This window comes from Trichoplusia ni, chromosome 16 (genome assembly GCF_003590095.1).
Source record: "Trichoplusia ni isolate ovarian cell line Hi5 chromosome 16, tn1, whole genome shotgun sequence".
Taxonomy (NCBI): domain Eukaryota; kingdom Metazoa; phylum Arthropoda; class Insecta; order Lepidoptera; family Noctuidae; genus Trichoplusia; species Trichoplusia ni.
In genome coordinates this window covers 5,248,538-5,276,183 of record NC_039493.1, presented here as the reverse complement: position 1 = coordinate 5,276,183, position 27,646 = coordinate 5,248,538, and the positions used below count along the sequence as shown (strand labels likewise).

Here is a 27,646-nt window from a genome sequence, read left to right as displayed (position 1 = left end):
GCCAACCATAGCTAAAGGTAAAATTCAGGACTTTAAATAGGTTTCGAACATTTGTCAGATATAATGCCTGTGACCTGGGAAGGCAGTAAAACCACACTGGTTAATATTTCCAGTAACGATGTCGATTTATTTAAATACGTGGAATTACATGGATGAATGGAAACCATTTAAATTGTATTGCTTGCATGTTTTTTTTTTCTTAGTTAGGTACGTAGGCCTAGGGATAAATTAAGTTATGGAATAGGTCTGCCCCTTTGCTGGGCGCAAACTTTATCCCATATAGGGAAGTTTCGAGCATTGATTGATTACCATACTAGCTCACCGCTGTTTGGCGATTTCAGATGTTTCTTTCTCTCGATGTTTCTGGGATTCCTAACCCAATAGGTATAAACGGATCCTATTACCGAGGCTTCGCTATCTGTCCGTCCATCTGTCAACGGCATCATGAACAGTGAACACTGACAAGCACTGAGCGAGACTGTTGACATTGTCACTAATAATATGTTTCTGTTGTCTGTTGTCGTGAAGTCTGGGATTAGTTTGAATGTGTATATTCAAACTAATCCCAGACTTCTGAAAAACTTTAAAAAAGCTGTACAACCAGCCTGCCTGCCAACACACATTAAAATAATATTATTAGGAAATGTGGAAAAGAGATGGAACAACGCCGTGTATTTTGTTTTCACGATTCCATAATAATATTTCCTTTAAACCGTGGTGGTAAACACTCTATTCTCGAAAATAAATATCTTAAAGACTTTTTAACTCTACCTACAATAATTGCCAGAGCATGTCTCTAACTGAATTGAGTTCGTGACGTCACGTAAAAAGTTGCCATGATTACAGAATCTACAAACGTGGGATTGTGTCGATTTCCTTTCTGTAATTAAATAAGCTTATTTAGAGTTCGTACAACCAATTTTAGTAGGTTATTTAGAGTTTGGACGTAGAGTTGAAAACTCGAGGGTTGTGGAGTAGGTAATTGAGTTTCGTTTGTGTCAGTTAGGTACAGACTTACTGCTCTTGAGACACAAGATGTTAAATTAAAAAGAAGACTCTTGATCAAACCTTGATACCTACAGACGAATCGTAGGTGTCTATTATAAACACATTATTATAAATTGGTGAAATTGGTTGATGAAGTAATTAAAAACTTTTGTCTAAGTAGAACGTTCATTTAAAAGTTTTGATATAGTGAACTTTGAAGTATAAAATTAGTACGGGTTCCTCTTTTTATTCACACGAGTTGGAGAGGTATTGCATATTTAAGAAGGCGTCTGTTCTATTATTAACAACTTCGTCTTGGGAACGGGAAACTCGGTTCATCTTCCCCTTTTTTGAATAAACGAACGACGATCATTGAACTCGATGTATAAATTATGTTGTACTTTGTTAGAAAAAAACACTTTTTTGTTTTCTGAAGTTAATATTGTCAAGCATTTTAAATTTCACGCCCATTGCGTTTTGGCATTAAGACATGTCATAGTATGGAGGTGGAATGTGTCTGTACCTAAGCTATTAAAAGGTTTAGTCTTTACTTGAACGCTAAAACCTTGGATATCGATCCTTTCTTATATGATATCCATAGTAGGATGCTGCTGCAAAAGTCACGTAATGCCCGTAACACGTGTTCCGAGCACGTTGCATGACCGGATATTTTATTTTTACCTACCCTCCCATTTTCCGAACGAATTTTGTGCAGGCTTTACTTAGAAAACTGCAGAAGTGAAATTACCTTATTTGATTACACTCTGCTATATCCATGCTTAAGTGCTTTTAACAAATGGATTTTCATAAGATATGAGGATTAAAAATATGTACACTAAGTTTCTCATCGATACTTTTCACATATACGTTTTAGATTTTACTTATATGGATTCCTGTGACATGCATGTATAGTAAGAAAATCGTTTCGTTTGGGTTTTCACAAAGCAAATAAAACTGAGGATGAAACTCAAGTCTATAAAAAAGCACTTTTCAAGCTGTAAACATATTTTGACTGTGTCTTTTATGTGTAGGTATAAACCTACATAATTATTTTTTTATGTTATTGATTTCTGGTGTTCGCATAATGTATTACTTTCATACGTTTAACGACACCGCTAGAAACGCTGTTTCCAATCTACCCCGAAAATGTCTATTCATGCCGTTTTACGACCGGTACTCCATCAATATGTAGGTATATCATACGTACTTGAGGCTACTTACCCAAACGCACATGATAAGTCACGCTAGAGAGCGCGTCAATCCTTTCAATTCCATACAAGCGCCGCTAATGTCCTCTCGCCTCATTACACCTTCATTTATGGAGTGGTATTCCCTGCATGTCATGCACACTTGAACTAAAGCCTACATTATCCCGTAGAACCTATTTAACCAATCAATTAATGACACCGTCGGCTTAGTAGGACGTAACGTAGATCGGGGGGAATAGAAAAAAAAAGAGGGTCGCATGAGTATTCTTAAGTGAAAACTGCTTTAATCCAATTATATTCTCATCATATTCATCATGTAATTATTGTTTTTCTTTGCAAAACGTCCAAAACTTCAGAAAAACTATCTTTATCCAACCCAAAAATGCCTCCACACACCCCGTTTTGCAATTACGTATTGGCTACCGATAAATGTTAGCGGAGACTGGACAAATAATCTAGAAGATAGTAATAAAAAACATATTAGGTCATAGAGTCCAACGCGACATCACCCCTGATTTTTATTCGTAGACTTGTCAGCTGCTCAGCTACTAGTTTCGTGACAGTATGAACAGCTCTCCTGTACAAAAACTCTAGTATCTCAGTCTCTAATTATGACTGGTATTTGCTGTTTTTGCTTACATAATAACTCGAGTTAAAATTGAGGGAACTTAAATATTTTTTTAGAACAATAGAATGACGGAAAAAATGGTGTAAATTGAACTTTAATGATACATCCATGGATCAGAGTAAAATTCGTTTATTAATTATTGCTTCGTGAACTGTTATCTTACGTCTATCTGTTACAGTCGTGGTAGTCTCATGTTATGGTAAAGATTATAATAAGAGTCGTATTTTGCGTTAAATCTTAATGTACTTATATGTTTTGGAGTGCAGCAGCCAATCTGTTTATCTTCAATTTGCTTCGGCGTTAATTGTACATAATAGTATGAATAGAATAGTTAACACATAGAAGCAATAAGAGGTGAGAGAATGATTGGCTGCCACATCGAACTTAACCTCGCCTAGCCTTAATACAAGGACAATTCTTAAATCTATGGCAGTGAGATACAGTACACGACCAAGTCTGGGTATCAAAAACTGTCAATATAGTAAATCCACTACGTTTTATGAATAAGTTAAAAGTTTTCAATGCACGTTTAAAAGCATTGAACGTAATTACATGAAAAAGGTTCTGCTTCCACTAACAGTTAACAAAGGCAACAATTTTTTTAAGGGTTACTTTTTAAATGCAGTAGACGCAAAATAAAACAAAAAAACAATATCACCTCTGTGTAGAACACCAACGATAGCTTGATAAAATAGAACTGAACTCGAAGTAAAAAAAAATACACATAATTGTCTTGTATATATTAAAAATAAACAAATATTCTTGACATTTTAATAATGACATGACCACGTAGAAGCATTGAACTATTTGAGCACAACATAAGAGCACCCTGTAATTACAATTTGTATTAAAACTACAAAATGGCTTATTTTTACAACGCTCGACTATTAAAAGCATCCAGTTAAACTAATGAATCTTCTACATCTTTTTAAATGCAGATGTACGCCTAAATGCATCTGGATTGCATAAAGACAAAAGTTATGTCACAAAACTTCAGTAAATCAATTACGAGTAGAAGAAATGCTGCATTAAATTTAAATACAGTCCTGACATATTGATACTTATTATAAGAACTAGAACTATGTGTACAGGTATTCTAGTAACTTGTAGAAGATTCGTTAGTCCTCACAAACTCGTCAACGTTTAGCATGCAAGCAAGCCGCGAGCCCTGCCGAGCTTTGATCACTAAAACAATAATCTCCTAACATTATTTATATTTATCTTCCTAAACATTCCGGTAGTACGTTTTATAAACCCGTGAATCCATGACATTACTCGGACCCCGCCCTAAAGACAAATATGAGGTAACGACGTTTTAATGATAAGGTTGATTCTCTTGATAATGTAGTAACGCTTGCAGTGTCGAATCTTTAACTATTCAAATAGTTTAAAAGCCACGTAAGAAATACCTAATTAAAATTCTCAAATTATGAAATTGATTTGACATTAATTTGCTAAATAGTCACCACAATTAGAACGAGATAATTTCTACTTCATATATCCAACAAACTTCTTCGATTACAATACTTCCTATTACAATTAAAGGCATTGATAAAAACAACAGTATATTTCATAGAGAATACGTACAGAACCATCGCGAAAGCAGACCGTACTTGAATACTTCAAGCTAAGCACTTGTGTTTGCTGACATGTACTGAAGGAATATGTTGAAGGTGCTTTTTATATATTCATATTAATATTAAATACCGCTCTATTACTCACATGTATACTTCACAACACTAAGTACAAACTTGTACTTGATATTGGCTTTTGTATAATTGCTTCAAAATGCACAGGCAAATATATTTTTAATAGCCAACAATTATGCCAGGTACTTTCTGGCAAATCTATGGCCAACTATCTAGCAGATATGAAGAAACTAAAAGCATTTACACATCTACCAGTAACAATGTTAATACGAACATTGGGCATATATAAAAGTGAAGTGGAAACCTTCATCAGTCAATACATTGGTATCAAAACGTACGTATGTGAGGTAGACGCGACATGTAAGCAGCGAACATTTCCTGTCAGTACATATATATGGGTACACTAGTTAGGTCACCTAGAACGGTCTGTAGGTTGAGGGGTACTTGATGGGCAGGGCGGATTGCGCCGCCTTCGCATAGAAGTTCCATCCCAGCTGCTGGTAGGCTTCTATGAGCCGCTCTTCCACTTCCTTTGAGGGGCGCTCCTCTTGGATCTTGAGCAGAAGCTTCACGGCGCGGCCCCATTGTTTGAAGCTGAAGCAGTGCCATACTCCATAGTGGATCGCCTGAGTAAAAAAATACAAAATTGAAGGTTTTGTATTGGATTGGTTTAGATTACTTGTTATTTTTATGAGTTTCAGACATTGTAAAACAAAATATATAAAAATTATACGAATTTGATCCTTATAGCTTTTTCATATTGATACATCTCACAATATGTATGGCGCTAAGGTCGTGCGAGGGCAGTACCCGCGCGTACCTTGGCGTCGGTGAGGTCTGCGAACTTGAGCAGGTCGGCCATGTTGTTGTGCAGCGCGTCGGTGAGCTTGTCCCGCGCCGCGCCGCTGTGCGCCAGCGCGCGCAGGCGGCACAGCGCCGCGCCGCGCCGCGACAGCGCCTCCACCGCCTGCCAGCGCGCCTTGTCCTGCTCCCTGACACACGACCACGCAATGTACACGCACGCAGCTACACTCCCACTACTAGTGCTGAACCACTAGCCCTTGCGGGAAATGTCTTTCAATAGGAATGGACTTAGTCAATTCCGCCAATATAACGTCAATATCAATGACAATATTAATACTGACAGCTTACTGCACAATATGACCATTTGTAAAACGAGTATTTAATTTAATAAATTGAAAGTTATCGCATTGGATTTCAATAAATATGAGTTTGGAACGTGAGATAGAAACACGCTTGTACGATACCACTACACACAGAAAGCAAAGTTAATAGAAATCTCTGTTACTAGACAGCACGTTTCGCCGAAAACTTTGTTGACAGAAAACATTATCCGTAGATATATCGGTCCATAGGACGCACTGTTGACTGACATCTCTGTTTATAGATAGAATCCATTGTTTCCAGATACCTCGTTTCACAGAAAATGCCTCTGGAGAAGAAACTATTAACATTGCCAAATTACAACAATTTTGGTTTTCTAGTTTAGATTCAGACACACATTATGTTAGCCGCTACGTTACAACAAATTATTAAATTATAATACCAAATTGATATGTTATTTATTAGGAACTATTCGTGACATTTTTCCAACAAATTTGTCCGAAATGTATTAGCGCTGTATCGTTTTAATAACTCCAAAAAATTGTTGTAATTTGGCAATGTTAATAGTTTCTTCTCCAAAAACATTTTCTGTGAAACGAGGTATCTGAAAACAGTGGATTTTATGAACAAAGTTTCAGGCAAGAGGTGCTATCTATGAACAGAGATGTCAGTCAACAGTGCGTCCTATGGACCGATATATCTACGGACAATGTTTTCTATCAACTAAGTTTTCGGCGAAACGTGCTGTCTATAGTTCGCACGCCGAATGATGATCCCTATGACGTTTCAACTGACAGTTGTATTAGTGATGCAAAGCAATTAAAAAAAACGATAAAATACTGTTTTTGGGCAAATGTCATGTCATTCAGCCAGGTCATTCAACACAAAAAGCAATATTTATTTATTTTGAAAAAAGATTACGCGAATTGATGGACATAAAACACTAGATAAAAAGTAACAGCCTTATTATCAAATTGCATAATTTAAAGAGTTTAGAATTCTTTTTGAATTGAATTTTAAAGAATTCATAATTGCCAGCTCTCTGGAAAAATATTTTAATTTTTTCCAACTTATCGATATTTTATTTATCGATCCCTCATTCGATAACAGCTTGACGTAACTTTTGCAGAACGTACCATGTAGTTGTTGAGTGTTTTCCACTATTTGCGATCATTAAGTAACAATTTCTTGATATTCATTTTTATAATTTACAAATGTAAACAATTATGATTTTATCGAATTTTTAATGGACCTCTAAAGGATTTGTTGTAACAGGACGTCAGTACAATGTTAAGCGCTTACGAACTGTCATAGGGATCAACATTCGGCGTGCGTAGTATAGTAACAGAGATTTCTATCAACTTTGCTTTGTGTGTAGTGATATCGTACAAGCGTGTTTCTATCTCACGTTCCACACTCAATAAATATCATAGGAGATATAGCAGTTTTAAAATAAAATTACAGCAAAATGCATGTATGCAAGAATATATTTATATCAAGAGTATTTATTACACGGGCAACTATATGTCACCCAATCGAGATATGCTTCTGGTGAAAAGTAACTATTAAACGCGAATAAAGTCGCGGGCCTAAGCTAGAATAGGAAAAAAATAAACTTACTGCTTTATTTTATTCGCATCACTTCGAGTATCATTCTTCATACCGAGGTATGCGAGCAGTTTCTCCTGATCGATAGCCTTTATTACCTGGGAGAAAAATACATGAATTAAAATAAGTTATGCTATTACAAAATATTAAAATAATGTGATTCGTTAATAACGTTACATGATTTAATAGTCAATACCTTGTCAGCTATGGTAATAAGTTGTTCACACCAAGCCGTCGTTACATCAGGATCTTCGTTAGCATGAGGTAGTCTGAAATAGATAAAAAAAATTTGTTTTACAGTTACGGTGTTCAAAAACTTACTCAACATTGCTCATTCAACTTACTTCTTAGCATCGGTAGGTGGGTCTAGTGCGTGCAGGTACGCGATATGAGCGCCGAGGTATCCTGGGAACTTTTCAACTAACTCTTCGTACACTTGTTCTAGTTTATCACCCTCTAAAAAATACATAATCATTATGAGTGTACATGTTCCACCATCTAAATCTAAATATAATATAAAAAGTTGTTCCCCGGGCCCGTCCGCTACTTAACGAAAATGATGAGACAGGAAAAATAAAATCGGGATAAAAACTATCCTATTTGTTAATTCTGGTTATCTACTATTGATGTACCAAGTTTCGTCTAAAAAGATTCAGTGGTTTTGGTCATACAAACTTTCAAAGTCAATGTCAAATTCTACATTTTAATTAGACCAGTATATGGCACTTTTGAACGTTAAACAATTTACTTATACAATATTAAAATTTTCAGTGTCTGTCTGTCGGTCAGTCTCCTATTGAAGCTACCGCGTTTCGCGTTTAAAATATAATGTAGTATGTAGTATAGTAGAATCGCTAGAAGCACGCACTGACCGAGCTTGGCGAGCCAGCCGGTGCAGAAGTCCTTGAGCGCGTCCATGTAGTCGTCGTTGGGGCGCGCCTTGTCCTTGGGCGCGGGCGCGCGCTTGGGCGGCTCGGGCAGCAGCACGTGCAGGCCGTACGTGTCCACCTTGCGGCCCAGCTCGTCCTTGGCGAACGTCACGCCGCCCGCCAGCGCCTGCCCCGCCGCCCCCAGCGAGCGGGACACCCTGACACACACGGACACACATCTGAACTGGACTCATGCTGACGTCACACCTAACCGATTATCCTATGAAAGGGTAAAGAACTCATGCTTCTTTCATTAACATGTATCTGCTGCTGACTAAACACCAGTATAAAGCCTAAATATTTTGCCAAATTACAATAACTTATACGAAAGTAGGTTGTCTTTTTACATTAAAAAAACTTTTAAATACTCATGACAATCATATTGTTTAAATAGATTAAGTTCATAGTTCATACATCAAATCAGATTCAATCTTTCACGTGCACAGACATTCGGTCACACACATTCAAATTACATTCATACAGTTCACTCATCTAAGTATCGTAGGATATGACATGTGTCAGTGTTAAAATAAATGTTCTCAGAGGAAAGACGTATTTTTAATTAAGAGTTTAGTTTTCAAATTTTCACCAAACAAGCCAAGATTATATAGATCTTATCGTCGTGAACATATGGTCCAAACCGAGCCGGATTTTATCAAGTCGATTCCAATGACCACGTGCGTCGTCGGCACTGCGAGAACAATAGCATGCCAGAGTGGATTATCTTTGCTAACATCGTGCGAGTAACTAATAAATCATTAGCAAAATAATCATTCAAATCTATATAAATTTGTTTGGATTTTGGAGTTTCAACGTCTTTCTTCGTCTCTCTACACATTTTCACACCATGGAAGTGCTTCTGGCATATCAAATGGAAGTGCTGGAAAACCTGAAGAAGGCAGAAAAAAACTATAAAAAGACACCGAAAGAACGGATTAAAAAACCATATTTGGAAACCAGATTGGACAATTTGGAGCAACTGTGGACAGTGTTTAAAGATGGCCACAAGTCTATTATAGGCAAGGTGACCTTGAAGGACAAACAGCATTCATACTTCACGGAAGATATATATGAAGAGTTCGAGGAATTATATGTATCATACAAAACTTTATTGAAAGAAGCCCTGCAGCCTTATGTCGCGTCAACGAGTGAAACTTCGTCCGTAACACCAAAATTAAGTGCTGAACAAACGGTCAGTGAGTGCGAGGTGAAATTACCGCGTGTGCAGTTACCTACATTTAGTGGTAAATATGTTGAGTGGCAATCGTTTTACGATATGTTTAATTCGCTTGTTCATACCAATAAGAATCTGTCTCCGGTGCAAAAATTACATTATCTTAAAAGTAATTTATCAGGTGAGCCGGAAAGTTTGTTACGTAATTTTTCTATCACTAATGATAATTATGACGAAGCTTGGAAACAGTTACTTAAACGTTATGATAATAAGCGTTATAATTGTAATGCACTTATGAGATTATTGTTTACACAAAAACCGGTTACTAGCGAATCTTCTAGCGCCATTAGACATTTATTGGATACAACTACAACTTGTTTACAATCTTTGCGTAATATGGGTATTAGTACCGAGTCAATTAACGATGCGTTTGTTACTTATTTAGTGGTTTCTAAATTAGATCCTGAATCCGTAAAGCAGTGGGAATATAAGTTAGGTGTACTTAGTGACAACTTACCGTCATGGACACAATTATCTGAGTTTTTGGAATCGAAATTTAGGTCGTTGGAGATGATCGATTCGAACAAGGTACGTACCAATACTAACACAAAGTCGAAGTCTTTTCATGGATCTATTGAAAGTAAAAGGAATATTTCTAACGTAACTACTAAATGTTCTAAGTGTAAAGGTGAACACTATATATATAATTGCAAGGAATTTAGTCAACTTAGTGTAAAGGAAAGGCAAGATTATGTTAAGAACAATAACTTGTGTTTTAATTGTTTCTCTCCATCTCATCCAGTTATTAAATGTCGCAATCCAGCAAGTTGCAAGCGATGTGGCAGGAGGCACCATTCATTATTACATTTTGAAAAGGAAGTGAGCAGTGAATCAAAGACTGAGGATGTTTTTATGCAGAGTGAGTCAGACAAACCCGTGAGTACACCTATTTCAACAAATTTTTCGAGTAGAGGTTTAGAACCGAGTCAAGTTTTGTTAGCTACTGTGTCTGTTTGGGCGTACAATGAGTACGGGTACAAACAACAGTTAAGAGGATTATTAGATCAAGGGTCGCAAGCGTCTTTTGTTAGCGAGTCAGTTGTTCAATTGCTTGGACTTTCCCGTAAACATGTTAGCGGTTCGGTTTCCGGTATAGGTGGCGGTAGCCACACGAATGTCAAGCACATGGTTTCTCTTCGAGTGGTATCACGTCATAACCCTGAGGTTTCAATCCAAGTAAATGCATATGTTTTGCGATCTGTTACGTCATTGCTTCCTTCAACCGAGTTACATTCACCTGATTGGCTACATTTAAATAAAATACCGCTAGCCGATCCAGGTTACGCCACACCTAGTAAAATTGATATTCTTCTTGGAGCAGAAGTATACAGCGAGATTTTATTGGATGGTATTGTGCGTCACAATAAAATATTGGCACAAAACACTACCCTAGGTTGGGTATTATCAGGGAGGGTGTCAAAAAATTCAACTTCTGCTGATAATGGAATAATCACCATGCATTTACACTTAAGTGGAGAAGAACTGCTTAGAAAATTTTGGGAAATGGAAAATGAGCCCAACCTGATACAGAAGAAGATGACAGACACAGAAAAACAATGTGAAGAATTTTATGACAAAACAACAACACGAGATAAAGAAGGAAGATTTATAGTTAAATTACCTTTTGATAAAGAAGATCCAGAGTGTCAATATGGAAAATCAGTAATAATAGCTACAAGAAGATATGAGTATTTAGAAAGGAAATTACAGCAAGATCCTACCCTAAAGGAAACATATAACAATGTTCTACAAGAATATCTTACAATGAATCATATGACACCAATAAAAAAAGAAGACGTAGATAATCCCAAAGCAGTTTATCTCCCTCACCACGCCGTGGTTCGACAAGATAAAGACACCTCAAAAGTGAGAGTAGTTTTCGATGGGTCATGTAAAGGATTAAACAACTTTTCGCTTAATGATAATCTGATGGTGGGTCCCAAGTTACAACAGGATTTGAGACACATTCTAATGCGTTGGAGAAGCCACAGGATATGCATAGTAGCAGATATCGTTAAGATGTTTAGAATGGTGAAAGTCAATTCTGAGGACACAGACTTTCAAAGAATTGTATGGAGACCACAAGCAAACGAGCCGTTACAACATTTCAAATTATTGCGAGTGACCTTTGGTACTGCGTGCGCACCATATTTGGCTGTAAAAACCCTTCAAAGGTTAGCTGATGAAGAACATGCAAGATTTCCTACTGCATCAAGTATTACAAAGAGGGACTTCTATATTGACGATCTCTTGACTGGCTGTGAGACACTACCAGAGGCTGTACACATATATAATGAAATGAACAAGTTGATGAACAGTGGCGGCTTTGAACTGCAAAAGTTTAGTAGCAATAATCAAGACTTATTGACACATATAGGAAAGGACAATCACAGTAGCGACGATTCATTTAGATTAAAATCAAGCGCTGTCATGAAGGTATTAGGCTTAAAATGGCATAAGAACATAGACTGTTTTCAGTATTCACTAGAATTACCAGACGTTACACAACCTGTTACTAAACGGCAGGTATTGTCGGATGTGGCCCGACTGTACGACCCATTAGGATGGATTGCGCCCGTGATCATCAAGGCAAAAATATTTATCCAAAAGCTGTGGAAGTCGAAGCTTGATTGGGACGATGTACTGACTACAGATTTAACGAATGAATGGTCACAATTTAGAGAAAGTTTGATATATTTACATAATATAAACATACCACGATGGTATTGTTTTAGTCCAGGGTCAAAGGTTGAGTTGCATGCATTTGGTGATGCTTCAAAGGTAGCGTATGGCGCTGCTGTTTACATTCGTGTTATTAATAATAACAACGAAATCTGTGTAAGTTTGGTATCAGCAAAAAGCAAAGTGGCCCCTATTGAGAAGGAGATATCAATTCCTAGATTGGAACTATGTGGTGCAGCTCTAGCAGCAAAATTATTATTTGAAGTTTCACAAATAATGAACATTCCGAAGGACAACTGGTATGCGTGGTCCGACTCAACAATAGTTCTAGCCTGGCTAAGAGGCGGGTCTAGCCGCTGGACTACCTTTGTGAGTAATCGTGTGTCGGAAATTCTTAATATTTTAGACTACAGTCAATGGAATCATGTTACAACTGATTTGAACCCAGCTGACTGTGTTTCAAGAGGCATAGCAACACAGGATTTACCTGAACATTCATTATAGTGGTCAGGACCTTCTTGGCTTTCGCAATCAACTACAGAGTTTGATAACTCTGTCATTATCGAGGACACTCATGAAGAAGAAAAACACACATCTTTAACTGTTTTACCTGTATTGGAGAATAAATTCATCTGGACTATGTTTTCATCACTGTCTAAAACCTTAAAAGCTATATCTTATTGGAGAAGGGTTTTACAGAATTTAAGACTACCAAAGGAAAAACAACAATCATATACAAATGTTATAACACCTGCGGAGAAAGATAAGAGTTTAATTGTATGCATCAAACAAGTTCAAGAAGAAAATTTTAGTGAAGAGATAAAACAGTTAAAGTTGAAGAAATTCGTCCCCAAGAAAAGTAAGCTCCGCACTCTTTGTCCCATTTTTGATGAAAATGGGATACTAAGAGTTGGCGGTCGTATTGATGAGTCAGAAGTAATTTATGATACAAAGCATCCCATCGTTATGCCTGCTAAGAGTCATCTTACCAAGCTTATAATTAGTGATGCTCATCATAAAACCTTTCACGGTGGACCTCAAGCTATGTTGTGTTATTTAAAAACGAAATATTGGATATTGCGAGCGAAAGAATTAGTTAAAAGTCATTACAGATCGTGTATTAAATGTTTGAGATATTCCAAGTCTAAAAGCAACCAACTGATGGGTCAAATTCCAGAAGTTAGGTTGAACATGGGACCTATTAGTGTGAGATTCTCACCTGGTAGAGGATCGAAATCCTATAAAGGATATATTTGTTTATTTATTTGCATGGTTACTCGAGCCATTCATTTGGAAGTAGTAACAGATCTGACATCAAAGGCGTTCATTGCAGCGTTTAAACGTTTCACAGCACGGAGAGGTCACTGTCAAGATTTGTTTAGTGACAACGGCACTAATTTTGTTGGTGCCAACAAACAGCTTCGTGAGATGTTCGATCGTGCTAAGTCATCTGTGCCACGTGAAATTGAGGAGTTATTGAGCTTAGAGCATACAACATGGCATTTTATTCCTCCAAATTCCCCTAATTTTGGAGGTCTCTGGGAAGCTGGAGTTCGCAGCGTAAAAACACATTTATACAAGGTAATCGGAGATAGCACACTTACCTATGAGGAGCTGTCTACTGTTTTAGCTCAGGTCGAGGCCTGTCTTAATTCTCGGCCAATAACAGTAATGAGTGATGACCCTAACGAACCTCAAGCTTTAACACCGGGACATTTCCTCATAGGTGAACCATTGATAAGTATCCCCGACGAAGATAATTCTAATCATAATGTAGTAGGTCTGGATAGATGGAGATTAACACAAAAAATTGTAAATAACTTTTGGAAGCGTTGGTATAGGGAGTATTTGGTTAATCTTAATCAGCGATATAAATGGAACACTAAAAGATCCGAACCTGAAGTTGGTGACATAGTAATTTTAAGAGACGATAATATCCCACCTGCTAAATGGATTTTAGGAAAAATAACTAAAAAATATTTAGGGCCAGACAATATCGCACGTGTTGTATCCGTTAAATGTAAAAATGGCGAATTCAAACGTCCCATTAGTAAATTATGTTTACTACCTAAGTAAAATTATTGTTTACTCACTATTGATGTTAACTTACTAAGCTATAATGTTATAATGTAGATATCTAAGTACCTTCTTACCAGTTATTAAGAACCATTATTGTATAAACGAACAAATATTAATATACATATTGTATTTTGTTACGTTAATCTTTATGTTACGAACATTTGCTATGGTAGGTTTGTATAGAATACAAACAGGGATTTGTATTTTTTCTTTTGTTTGTTGTTAACATTTGTCGCTTAAATGTTTTACATTGATAATTAAAGAGTGAAACCCCACCTAATTATTGTCGCATAAGTATTATTCATAAAGTAGAAGCATATTCTGTCTATTGTTTAAGTATGCATTTAGTAAGTAAGGACTAAGTGGAGTTATCATTTTGTATCACGGTGGGCGGGGTTCACTGATCTTTATAAAATTGTTTAGAACTTAAGATATGTGAAGATATATTTTATATGCGTGTTATTTTTAAGTATTGCATTTAAGTACTCAACATACACACTTTGATGTTTCAATAGCTTAATTTTGTACTCAGACTTTGTTTCGATTTTTATTTTGTATACCTATACAACTGTTTTTAGGTTTGTAAAGTACTACGTCCTTTGGTGGGCGGTATGTTTAAATAGATTAAGTTCATAGTTCATACATCAAATCAGATTCAATCTTTCACGTGCACAGACATTCGGTCACACACATTCAAATTACATTCATACAGTTCACTCATCTAAGTATCGTAGGATATGACATGTGTCAGTGTTAAAATAAATGTTCTCAGAGGAAAGACGTATTTTTAATTAAGAGTTTAGTTTTCAAATTTTCACCAAACAAGCCAAGATTATATAGATCTTATCGTCGTGAACACATATTGTTGTGAATTTAAAAAATAACCTATACAACTTACTTGTCTGAGGGTACAGATGTGAAGTACAATGGTAATAATTGTCCATTTGACAAGGAGCACGAACTGAATTTTTTGCCTCCCGTTATTGCCTAAAATAAAATAAAAATATTTAATATAAAACCAATCATGTGTGAGTTCCCTCAAAAATTACAATTGCACAGAAACAAAATGTATCAAATCGGACACCACAGCATCCGCCGCATGGGCGTTGGTGCGATATCGCCAACAAATGCATCACATAATGCATATTAATAGATATACCATTGGTTGCGAGCAGTAAACGTCCAGCGTGATCGGTTGCTGCAACCGTTGCTGAATAGTGGCCGGCAACTCTTGCAACTTTTCTAGCAAAGCTTTATTCTCATGACGAATGTTTAGTCTTAGTATGTAGTCGCCTTTCTCCAGTTTTACAGAATACTGCAATAAAAAGTTTGATGTTAGTTTGAGATTGAAGAAAATTGTATGAAAAAACATGGTACATTAATAATAGCACATCTTTGTTTACCTTAGAAGGATATGCGTCTCCAACTGCCATTAGCTGCTTACAACTATTGTACAACATCCACATCTGCGATTCGAACTCCGACTCATATAGCATGTCGCAAAGCAACGATATTATTGGTGAAACCTGTAGGACGTTAAGTAGTAAGTTGTATACTTTTATTACTGGATTTAAAGCATTGCTGATGCAATAAAGATAAACCTTGTCGAAGAAAAATAGATACCTCTGTAGCCTTGGCAATATGGAAGTTATAAATATTGACTAGTTGATAAATTTGCCGGCTGGGAGGGATGACATCACGCGCCGTGAGCGGAGAAAGTTTTGTTTCTGTAGGCCTAAGGAACAAAGTTTAATTATTAGACCAAGATCTTAGGATTTCAGGATTCAAGTCAGACAACAACAGTAGTAGTATGTAATAGTTTTGTTAAAGGTTAATTAGGGGTGGAAATAACGACGACTCACCAACGCTTTGTCATATAATAAAGTATATAATTTATTATTATTTTTAACATGTAGCTTTCTACTAAGTCGCGCGACGTTCTGAGCCGCGTGTAGAACTCACTGAAGGCAACAGGAGCAAATCGAGGACCCAAACTTGAACGCACGGTTTCTATCCGTCAAGCGCTGGCTCGCGCGGGTACGCGCTGACTGTTCATGAAGCGCGAGTCACGCCTGACCAACGCGTACCACCGGTACGAGGCAGCGCTGAACTGGAGTCGATACTGGACCACTCAAGCTACGCCCACTCCTGTAACAACTCTTTTTGTTACAAGAGCGGACGTGGCTTAAATAACCGTCCATCCCACGCTCGGCCTCGCCCGCGCCCAGCGTCAGTAGGTGTGTGTAGAGTGCCTCACCGTACGACGGGCTCGGAGTACTTGAGCGTGGCGCTGGGCTGCACGTCCTGCAGGCGCAGCGCGGCCAGCAGCACGGGCCGCACGGCCTCGCCCGCGCCCAGCGTCAGTCGCGAACCAAAGTCCGGCTTCAGCCCGTGGAACTCCACGCTGTAGTCCACCGATATGTCGCCGATGTTCGCCCAATACTTTGCTATCACCACCTCCAGAGTTACACCGCCCTGGTAAACAAAATACTATTTTTCAGCACGGCGGATCCGGCCATCTAAGGTTTATCCTGGAAATAACTGCGCGCACTTATCATAATTCGTGGGGTGCAAGCCTCAAAACAGACGCGACTCCCGCAACCCCCCGCGATCTATTGCAATGCGGCGGTGCGGACTCAACGCGATAGCTCGGCACCGAGGAATATACCGATGGAGGCAGATTGACACAGAGATAAAAAGAGAAAAAATAAACTTACTACTAACTGGAACGGCAGCACTGTAGGTGCTTCAGCATTCACGTTGATCATCTTCTGAGTCTCGTGACACCTGCAGCTTCGTTTAGGTAACAATTGCATGGTATGCACTAAGAATCTGCCAGCCTTCTCCTTGTCGTCCGTTGAGATTTTTAACACTCCCCACGTGGCTTCAGGTGGTACTGTACCGTGATTTATGAAACAAGTAATTCTATTATTGATAACGACAAACGTTTTTATCGAGTCGATGTCACAAGGTGGGATGCAGTCTTAGGAATAGACATTGAAATAGTGTTGACACTCCATCGGTGCAGTAGAATATAATATTAAATTAATTCTTGTTTTCGATTCGATTTGGGCACATTTGTAGGTAGCACTCACCGATAACAAAATGCCTGACGATGGTGGCGGGCTTGAAGAGCACCTTCTTCTCGACGATGGCGGGCGGCGCGGGCGCGGCCAGCTGCAGCGGCTGCGGCTGCAGGACCGTCACCGGGATGCGGAACACCGGGCCCTTCTCCACGCACGACACGTCGTACGCGTTTATACTGCGGGGGGGAGCTCGCTCACAACAGTGGTAGGGACAGAACTAAATGATACACTATTAGCTATTGCAGTCCGATAAGTACTTAGCCTACAACAGGAAAACGAAAATTTTGGAAAAGTCGCGATTTATTTCTCAATATAGTCTCCTTTTAACGCGATATACTTGATCCAGCGATGCTCCAACTTTTTTTAACTAGACTGAAGAATACGTTTAGGACCACATAGTAGGCCGCTGTGGCGGCAATAACTTCCTCATTTAATTGAAATTTCTGTCCGGCGAGGGATTTTTTCACGTTTAGAAACAAAAAGAAGTCACACGGTGCCAAATCTGGAGAATACGGTGAATGGGGCAGCTTTTCGTAACCTAATGCGACCAATTTGGCCGTGGCTACGGCGGTTGAGGTTGAATCGGTCCGATAGTTCGGCATAGTAGAGCCCTGTGACCGTTTTGCCTCTCTCTAGATAGTGAAGATCACACCTTGTGAATCCCAGAAAACGGTGGCCATCACCTTCCCAGCCGATGGGACGGTCTTTGCCGTTTTTCGGAGCACTTTCGCCGGGTAAAGTCCACTGTTTCGACTGTTCCTTGGTCTCTAGTGTGAACCAATGAATTCATGTTTCGTCAACGGTCACGAAACGACGCCAAAATTCCTTCGGATTGCGTTTACACATTGTTAAACACTGCTCTGAAGTGGTCTCACGGATGCGTCTGTTGTCCGGAGTTAGCAAACGCGGCACCCATCGTGCCGACAGCTGTCTCATGCCCAACACTTCATGCAGGATGTGACCTTCACGATCTTGAGATGTTTACTGCCTCAGCTATCTTAAGCGCCTTTAATCGGCGTCTGCCAACACGAGATCATGAGCTTTTGTCACGTTATCCTCTGTGGTAGCCGTTTTTCGAGCACCTGGGCGTGGCTCATCAAAAACTGACGTCTGACCACGTTGAAACTCGAATAAACCAATTTTTCACGGTCGCCATTGACGGAGAAGTGTCACCGTAAACAGCATCAAAGCGCTCTTAAATTTTGCTGCGCGATTACCCTTCCAAAAACAAGAATCGAATCATCGACCGATATTGCTCTTTTTCCATTTTTCTACAATCCGCAGACACGACTGTTTAAAAAACGCGTGAACACAGAAAATACAAATCCAATATAGCCGAAATTTTGAGAGTAGCCGTCTAGAAGGAGTTGCTATACGAAAATAAATTTATATTACGGTAGTGGTGCCATCGGGCGGTGAGACTAAGTACTTATCGAACTACCCAGGTATGTGTATCATCACTTTTAACACAGTTTTACAAGCCACAACGTTTTTCTGGTCTGGATGAAAAAAGCAGAGGACCAGTAACGATGTTCCAAAACTTAAGGAGGGCTTAGTCCAGCAATAGATCGCGATATGCTGAGTTAGTTGAAATAATGCTATTTCATTTTACGTAATTTTTGAAAACGGGTTTATTATTTGAGCAACAATTCTTTTTTAGCTTACTCCGTTTTTAATTTCAGTTACTAGCGAACGACCATAACTACCGGCAGCATAAGGCGCCAAACTGTAGATTTCCTAACTATCTCGACCGTGAATGACGTAGTTGCGGTTACCTAGTGAAGTGCGGTCCGGGCGGCAGGGAGGTGGTGTCGACCCTGATGGTGAAGGGCCTGGCCGCGTTCATCATGTCGAGGTGTTGCGGCGCGGACAGCCAGGCGGCGTCGCAGCCCAGCGCCAGCCGCACGCCGAACGCGATCTGCTTCGGAATTATCGACTTGTCTGCAACAGACACGCTAAATAGGTTTTGCTGAATCTGCAAAGCGGCCCGGAGAACTCGCCACACTTTCATAAGTCAATCAGTCATGGAAAAGTGACTACCAGTTTGTAGGAAGAAGCGTAAGAATAAGCTTTGAAAGGAGGTTGAATTATCATTTACGTTTTCTACAGTGGTAAAAAAGAGAATACTGAAAATAGCCTATCATATTTTTTTTTTACTAGACTACTATAGCACATACATAAGTCATTTATTCTGATTCTAATTTTGTTCGCCATATAAGAAATGGAAGAATACTAAATTATCTACATAAAATAAACGTCATTAACGTACCGTTAGGAAATAATCCCTCTATTATAATATCCTTGAGCAAAGGGATTTTCGGGCCTACGAATTGAAAATACGGGTCAAGAGTTGCTTATATAGACCGCAAATGACTTACAATATACATGGACAACCTATGACTATTATTACTAAACTGGTCCAAACAGATAAGTTTACTGTATTATTAATTTTTAAGTAACAAAATTAAATGTAGATTAAATATGGCCCATATAATGAATCTACTTATACAAGGTTGTTAATAGTTTCACGATTTGCATAGTTGCTTGCGTCCTTTATTGTGCAAGTCACGCCGATGTGGAAATGCAAGTAAATGATATGCGAACCAAAACTAATGAATTTATAGCAAAATGTTCATTTTCGACGCGGAATTCATCCTAAATGCAATATGAGAGTTTCATCGTATCTGCTACTAGAGTTAAACCCTAGACAGACGGACCGCATTTGAAGTGCAATGCAACAGCAGTTGCAGTTTGAATGCAGTGGACTCGACTGCAATAAAATTGCAACCAAACGTGCAGTCCGAGTGCTGTTCAGTTGAAGTGCAATAGCAGTAGAAATGCGGTCCGTGTGTGTAGAGCGTGCGCGCTCACTCTGCATGTCGGTGTGGTCCTGCAGGAAGCGCGGCTCGACGCTGAGGCCGAGGTCGCGCGGCGGGTCGCCGGGCCGCGGCCGCAGCAGCACGCCCTTGGCGGCGCCGGGCCCGCACGACACGCTGAACGTCACGTCGCGCTCCGCCGCCGACCAGTGCGTCGACAGCAGCTCGAACGCCTGCGTAAACGGACACTTCTAACTTGCCACCAATTTAAATCTACCGAAGCCTGTATTACAATATTAAACTTGCTTCTTATTTAAACATTTTTGGTTTTATGTGGGAAATTGAATACCTTATTGTATAAAAATAAATCTTTGGTACTCAACGGATATGCTAAAAATGACGTTTCTTTAAACTGTATAAATTAATGAACAATATATTTGCCTTCTCCACATTGAGCAGCCCACAGCCTTGAGCCCAAGGCTCAACGTGAGACAAGTACGTGGCAGAGTTCTCCAGGGCGCGCTTGATCGAGTACGGCGAGTAAGGGAGATTCTTCGCCTTCAGACCCGAGATAAGGGCCGCTAGAACAGAAATACTTCGATGAGAATTTAAGATTTTTATCAAACCACGATATGGAATGCAAACAACAACAGTGCCGGTTTTAGAACATCTATTAGATTAAAAGGATGTACTAACCTACTGCTCCGGCTACATGAGGCGCTGCCATGGACGTGCCGTTCATAAGTTGACAGTTTCGCAAAGTGAATCTGTAACAAGAAGATAATGTTACAAGTGCAAAGCGTGATTTACGGAGACGCGGGGCTTTGCGCGTTGCGATAAGCGGCACGGACTGCACTGAATTCAAATATATGGCGTTGTATCAGTGCGTTTACGGAGAAACGATTTTAGACGCGTTTGTTTTAAATGGGGCGTTTTTTTTTTTAATGCAGTGACATTTCTCGATGAAGCTACACCCGAAGCGGAATCTTCTGCCAGTCTTATTAAGAAAACGCGCAACACAGACATAATCACGTCGCAATGGAGTATGATATGATCGACTTTTTTAGAAGAAAATTCAATGTTAAAAGTGTATTATTTAATATAGAAAGTGGCCCAGTGTTTACAGCAACGGAACATGAGAAGTTTGGGGAATATGCAACTCTTTAAAAGACAATAAGAGAAAGAGTGCCGCTGCGCCCGCCGCGATCTTAGCTACATGCTAGAGACACCGCGGGCGCAGCGGCGCGGACCGCCACTGTTCCCGTCTCGCTTCTTGTTGTTCATAGCAACGTCGTATATTGCAGTAAGTTTGTGTTTACGCGTGCAATTATGCGTGCCGCTTCATGCGCTGCCCATAAACAGAAAAAACGTCCGCACACAGTCGCGTGTATTTGTGTATGTGTGTTCGTGCAGTTACCACGCGAGCTCCAGTACAGAGTACGTGTGTGTGTGTGTTACCTGGCGACGGCGGCGACGGCCCCGCCGGGCGCGCAGACGGCCAGGCCAGGCGCGCCGTCGGCCGCGGGCCCGCGCGAGCTCCAGCTGAAGGCGCCGCCGCACACGCGCGCGCGCATGGAGTACGCCGCCGACATCATCTCCGGGGACACGTACGCGCCCACACCTGCCGGCAACAACACGTCAGCCTGCTGCCTCCCACTACACTCGCGATACCCACTGTTAAGGACTCGTTCTCGATATCCAAAACATTGCTAACTTTCAATTTAAAGGTTGCGCACCAATTAATATAGGCTGCGCTATGTCAGGCGGAGCTCCTACAGTGCACAGGGCTGGTCCGTGGTTTCCAGCCGACACCACCCATGAGACATTGTAGCGGTTCACAACCTCACAGATTATATCACCGATACGCCTGCAAAGATAATCTGGGTTATTATTCAGTAAAATTTATAATATTTAACTGGGACATGTACTCTTGGTCAACCAGAATAAAGAGACTAAAAGAGATTGTTGATCTCACCCCGCGTTGGACCAGTGCGCGTGCTCGCCGTAGCTCATGTTGATGACGTCGATGCGCATGCGCTTGGAGAGCTCCATGACCTTGATGCAGGCGCGCACGAGCGCCGTGCCGGTCTCCATGGAGCCGAGGCGGCTGTCCCCGATGGTGAGCGACACCAGCTTGGCGCCCGGCGCCACGCCGTTGCGGTCCGGCTCCGACGGGAAGTAGCCCGCCGCGATGGCCGCCACGTGCGTGCCGTGAGTCGCTGAGGGACAAAATAGTATCAAACCACTTTTCATGCACATATTCTTCTAACTAATCATTGAGAAGAATATAAAGCTACTCACAGCACATGCCGACGACCTCGAGCGTGTGTCCCTCATCGTGCACGTTGATGCTGATGGTCATCTCGTCGAAGGGCGTGAGGTGCGTGTGCTCGTGTGTGACGCTGTACTCGCCCAGGAACGGCCCGGACGCCAGGTCGCCGCACTCCGACGTGTCGATACATGCTCTAGAAGGAATATAACCAACTTTATCAATGTTAACATTTACATTATTAGCATTGATATTACCTACACTAACTACAGCTTGGAAACCCATTAATGTTTATTGAACCAATTAAATCTAGATGTCATTTATAATTTATCACTTTGAGCTATCTTCTCAGCAGACTAGAGTTCAGTGTAGAATAGGTTATTTGAAATTGTTTGTAATACTATTTTACAATATTAATTAGGACACAAGGATAACACATTAAATAGCTGATAGTTATACTATATTCTTCATTTATGAAAATGTAATTTAAGAAATACTGCAGGAAAATAAGGGTAAATAGGTATAGCAACAATTTATCATAGTTGAGATATCAGCATGATACTATAATAGAGCTATAATTAGAAGCTGAAAGATTTGATTTGTTCCACTTCTTATTATTTAGTAATGCCACTATTACATAGCAACAATACTGGTTAAAGTTATATGCACGAGATGGCCTTTATAACTAGTCTGTTATCTCAGTTGTTTGAATAAATTTGACAAAAACAATATTTGTATGCATGTGCTGCAAATTTATTTATTTAATAATGAAGTCATTTGTGATTGACTTGATTTTAATCAGTGGTGAATTTGTCGCTTCTCTCAAATTAAATTTGTATAGTGCAAAGAAAAACTAAGGGTAATGGCATATGGGCAGTCCAGGTTCACTGAGTAGCTGCAACACAATAATTTCAACATAGACAATGCCACACGATTCCTGTGTTGGCGCTGCCACAATGCTACTTAATAATGGGTTGCCATTGCGACATTTCAACGCAGCTGGCTTCCCAATATTTGTTCTTCCATCCTTGTATCTTAAGGCCTGCATTGCGTCGCCCTAAGTCATTTTAACGGAGTGGTACGTGGCTCAGATTTATATGTAGAATGACGGAGCGTCACCACCTCCAAATCAAACTAGCGCCAATGTAACACACAGTAACCCAAGTAAGGGAAAAGGCCAGGTATCAGATAAAAACCCAGACACCAGGTTGTATGTCACCCATAAAGAAAGAACACAATGAGTAAGTTTTACATTCTTCTTATTGTTAAATCGATCTAAAATGTATTTGTATGCCTGTTTACTGACCTCCAAATACTGCCATCATGGAACAGCACACAGTCATAAGTGGGTCCCACATCATTGTACTTCTTTTCAGCTGCCTGCAGCACTTCCACTCTGGCTTCCAGCTCCTCCTTTAGGATCTTATCTTCAGGACTTAATGTTGGAGTTTTTGATGCTATAAATAAAGAAAATTCCCAGTTATTAGAAGGGGGTAACAAGTAATTATTTTTTCAAGGGTCATGAGATATACACTTAGAGATAGATTATAATTTTAATAATACTACACACTACAATATTTGACTTTTACATTAACAAGATTAATTCAATAAGATTTTCATAAATCTAACAGGTTCTAAATATCATACCTACTCCTGTTGTAATTTAAATAGACTTTTAAAACCATTTATTTTAAACTATGTTGTATATGCCTCAGCTCTGTCACAGCTGTCACTTATTTAAATGCAACAGACTACAAACATCAAAATATATTTAAACGGATACATATTGAAATAATTAAACTTTTGGCAATAAATTGTCAGTTACTTACCAACATCAGTTTCAAAGTCTTGCAATTGCTTGTTGGCTTCAGCAAATGCTGGCTTGTACCCTACATCCCACTCATGTTCTTTGCGGTGCTCTTGTATGCGTTCCTTCAACTTAGAAGGGTACAAACTGAAAGGGTATAGCACACCCACACGCCATGAGCCAGTTGGATTCTTCCATCCCTCTGGGATCTATAATAATTTTAAAAATACATCAATTAGGTTTAGGTTTTGAGCAAGGAAGTAGATTTCTTCATTACAAATTGTCTAAAAAATACCTTTCTGTTTATTTTAAAATAAAATTGATTCCAAGTAAATAATCCATCTTTTATATCAGGAGACAAGATTCAGCCTCTATTGTGATCGACAAGTTGAGGTAAACAAAAGTCAAAGTAGTCTTTGTTATATTGTTGGCAACAAGCCATATACACAAATAAACGTTTTTATCAAATGTGCAAACTGCTATGTATTTAATATTAACTATCCAGATGCTATCATAATCTTCAGAAGCATGCTTTTTTTATTTAAAGTACCTTAATATATTTTTATAATTGTTACAAACTTGTATGTGGGTGGTAAATTGATGGGTTTTAAATTATTTAACAATAGAAGGTTGAGCTTATATTTACAAAGTGGAGTAACTTGAGCCAATCTAAGAGGGAATTAGTATCAACAGCATATTATTCATATCAACAATGACCTCAACTGAGAGCAATAAATTTAGATATAAAATATACTTGTAACACCAGAATAGTGTTAAAAGAATGGTTTTTTTTATAGTATTTTACAACACATACCATGGATGCATATTTTATAGGATTTACTGCAGATTCTCTGGACAGTTTAAGGATAATTATGTTTTATCAAATTGGTTTAGCAACATAAATATATATGGTGAAATTGTCCATTGTGTATCGACTACTTTTTATACAATAGTTTGGTATCAAATAAAATGGCATATCACAAAAGATTGAGTAATATCAAAATCGGTTTATTTAGTTGATATACAAGAATTGACGAGTGAAATTTTGTACAACACTAGAATGTTACTGTAGGGGTCTTTTTAAATGATATTTGTAAGAGTTATTTACCTTCAGTTTGCGACCCGTAAGACCGGTAATGCATCCATCGGTAACTTTTCTAATGACAGTACTAGTATCCACATCGCCACAGCCGCTGCAGTCAAACCTTTCGATCACCTTCGTTTCTCCTGTACTTGTCACCTGCAAGCTCAGCAACATTAATATCGACCCGAAATACAATAAAACTGCAACTAAACAAATCGTGACATGACATTTTTTTACCTTTAATCCTTCGGCTGCTGGGTCCACGCCCGAGTCAAATATTGCAATAACAGTATCCCTTCCATCATAGTTGGGATTTTTATTGATAAAGGATACAACCCCCGTCTCTTTTTTCGGTAATAGTCCCCAAACAGGGAAGTCACAGTCGATCGGAGAGTCTGCCATTTTTGATGACCTGATAACTAGTGTGGCCAAACATAATACTCTAAATAATTTTCTACGGAGGAATTGCTAGATATTTAGTCTAAAACACTACCATTAAGAGTTTCACTTCGATTTAATTTTATTTAAAATACGGAATATGTATCAATATATACAATTCAATCATATTAAAATTTATCAAGACTAATAAGAAACGGAAATAAACGAAACAGTTCTTGTAGGTTTTATTTTCTAAGACTGGCCGATAAAAGCCTATCAAAAATGTATTATTTAAAACCATTAATTTCTTTTTTATTGTGACATTGATATAACAGCTTTACATTGTACTAAACCTATGAACAATGTGGTTTAACATTCTTCCAGGATATATTATAGTTGCTGCAGGAGTTGCTTTTCCAGGTTTTACTCTTTGGTGGACCCATTATTTAGTTTTGGGAAATGTAAGTCTCATCAACGATGTGTATTTTGCATATATTTCTCACTCTTTTCCTTTCTGTGCATGAAAATTGAAATATTAAGTTTTGTGTAACTAGGTTTCACATTTTTTCTAAATATATCCTGCATCCATCGCCATCTTTACCATTTACTCTTATTATAATCTTATAATATTATACTCTTGCAATAAAAGACAGAAACATGTTAACTAAACACTGAGTTCAATGTTTACTAAACACTTTAATTTTTATTATGTTACGGGGGCATAAAAAAAGAGTGAAAACCATTTTTTATACCATTTAGTATTTAGCGTAAAGAAAATTGTATTTAAACATGCAGATTTTTTGCGTAGTTGTAGTATATTTTACCTTTACCTGCTTCGTTGTGTTTATCTTCATTAAAACTTCGGTAGCACATGTTATTGTAACAAGTTTTTGATTCAAGATCTGGCAACACACAGTTAACTGTCATTCGTATCACCAAGTTCTTTCCACTATATTTGTTCTTATATTTTGCTAAGATGTGGTACGAAATTCTGCCCAGTGCTTTCATTATCACGGCTGCCCTGGGTTTACCAGGTTGGGGTCTTTATCACATTCACAATTTATCACTTGGCAACGTAAGTAAACTTAGCATAACATATTAGATAACAGCCCGAAACTCAGAAGGTACAGTGCCTTGTCCCATAGATTTCAAATGCACACAGATAATATAGTAGACGAATTTTGCAATGTTCTTTCACAATACTGTCCAGGAATATATTTTTACGAAGGCAAAAAGCAAGCTTGTTACCCTGCTCTAGTAGTACAAATATTATATTATTCTAAACTTCAACAGTTACCAACTTTATTTAACATGAACTACATTTATTTTGGTCACAGAAGAAGTACACGACTTATTGTAGTTAGTATTCTTTGTTGTAATATATTTTAATAATTTGTTTTCCAGCACTACCGGAGGTCACTAGATGACAGATGGAACCGTCATCTTTACCAGAGAGACCTTAGACTTACTGGAAACCCTTACAATGTCTATGTAAGAGTCTAACTATATTACTACTATATGTAATCTACTCATCACTGTTTTTAAAACATTTTACAATTCAGCATTGCTTAGTGTTTATTAACACCTGGATGCTGGCATCAGCCTTAAACCTCAATTGTTTATGAAATTATCTGACATTTTAGTGGTATATACTGCATGGATAGCCAAGTGCTTGAGGTCACCACACCTAACCAACTTTGCATAACATGTTCATGGGTTCAATCCCCACATACTACAACTGTTTGTGTGACCCATAAATGCTCTTCATGAGTCTGGGTGCTTGTTACAAAAAAAAAGTTGGTAAATGTTTAAGAAACCCTGTGCGACATAAGTATACGTTTACATAAGTTCCTTATGTAAAAAAATGAGGTTAATTAAATATTATTTTGTTAAGCCACAGTGATGCTACTATTTATTTGTAATCACTCAAGATTCAATGATTATTTTAAGTGTGTCATTTATTTGTTTTCAGGGGTTAGAAAAAATTCCAGACAATTAAACATGAAGATCATCAGAGTAGAGCTATTTAAATTATGTAATAGATATTTTTGTTGTTAATAAATTTTCTTCAAGCTTA

The 27,646-nt window shown here is 38.6% G+C and overlaps 2 protein-coding genes across 2 annotated transcripts; one reads left to right on the top strand and one right to left on the bottom strand.

The window, feature by feature from the left end:
• Positions 1 to 2,936: 2,936 nt before the first annotated feature.
• LOC113501996 (tripeptidyl-peptidase 2) lies at positions 2,937 to 26,577 on the bottom strand. Its single transcript, XM_026883345.1, has 26 exons — positions 26,394 to 26,577; positions 25,429 to 25,610; positions 25,216 to 25,347; positions 24,130 to 24,316; positions 23,607 to 23,757; positions 22,333 to 22,496; positions 22,007 to 22,250; positions 21,768 to 21,898; positions 21,490 to 21,652; positions 20,728 to 20,798; positions 20,473 to 20,612; positions 20,087 to 20,264; positions 18,991 to 19,156; positions 17,225 to 17,391; positions 16,847 to 17,025; positions 16,387 to 16,604; positions 15,753 to 15,864; positions 15,533 to 15,655; positions 15,289 to 15,444; positions 15,028 to 15,116; positions 8,078 to 8,292; positions 7,550 to 7,661; positions 7,402 to 7,474; positions 7,218 to 7,303; positions 5,293 to 5,464; positions 2,937 to 5,098 (listed from the first exon to the last, which is right to left on the bottom strand). Exons 1-26 carry the CDS (start codon positions 26,575 to 26,577, stop codon positions 4,889 to 4,891), a joined length of 4,005 nt encoding a protein of 1,334 aa, XP_026739146.1. The 3' UTR covers positions 2,937 to 4,888.
• On the top strand, positions 26,476 to 27,646 carry LOC113502000. Its single transcript, XM_026883349.1, has 3 exons — positions 26,476 to 26,644; positions 26,974 to 27,060; positions 27,542 to 27,646. The coding sequence occupies exons 1-3, from the start codon at positions 26,546 to 26,548 to the stop codon at positions 27,566 to 27,568; spliced, it is 213 nt and encodes a 70-aa protein (XP_026739150.1). The 5' UTR covers positions 26,476 to 26,545; the 3' UTR covers positions 27,569 to 27,646.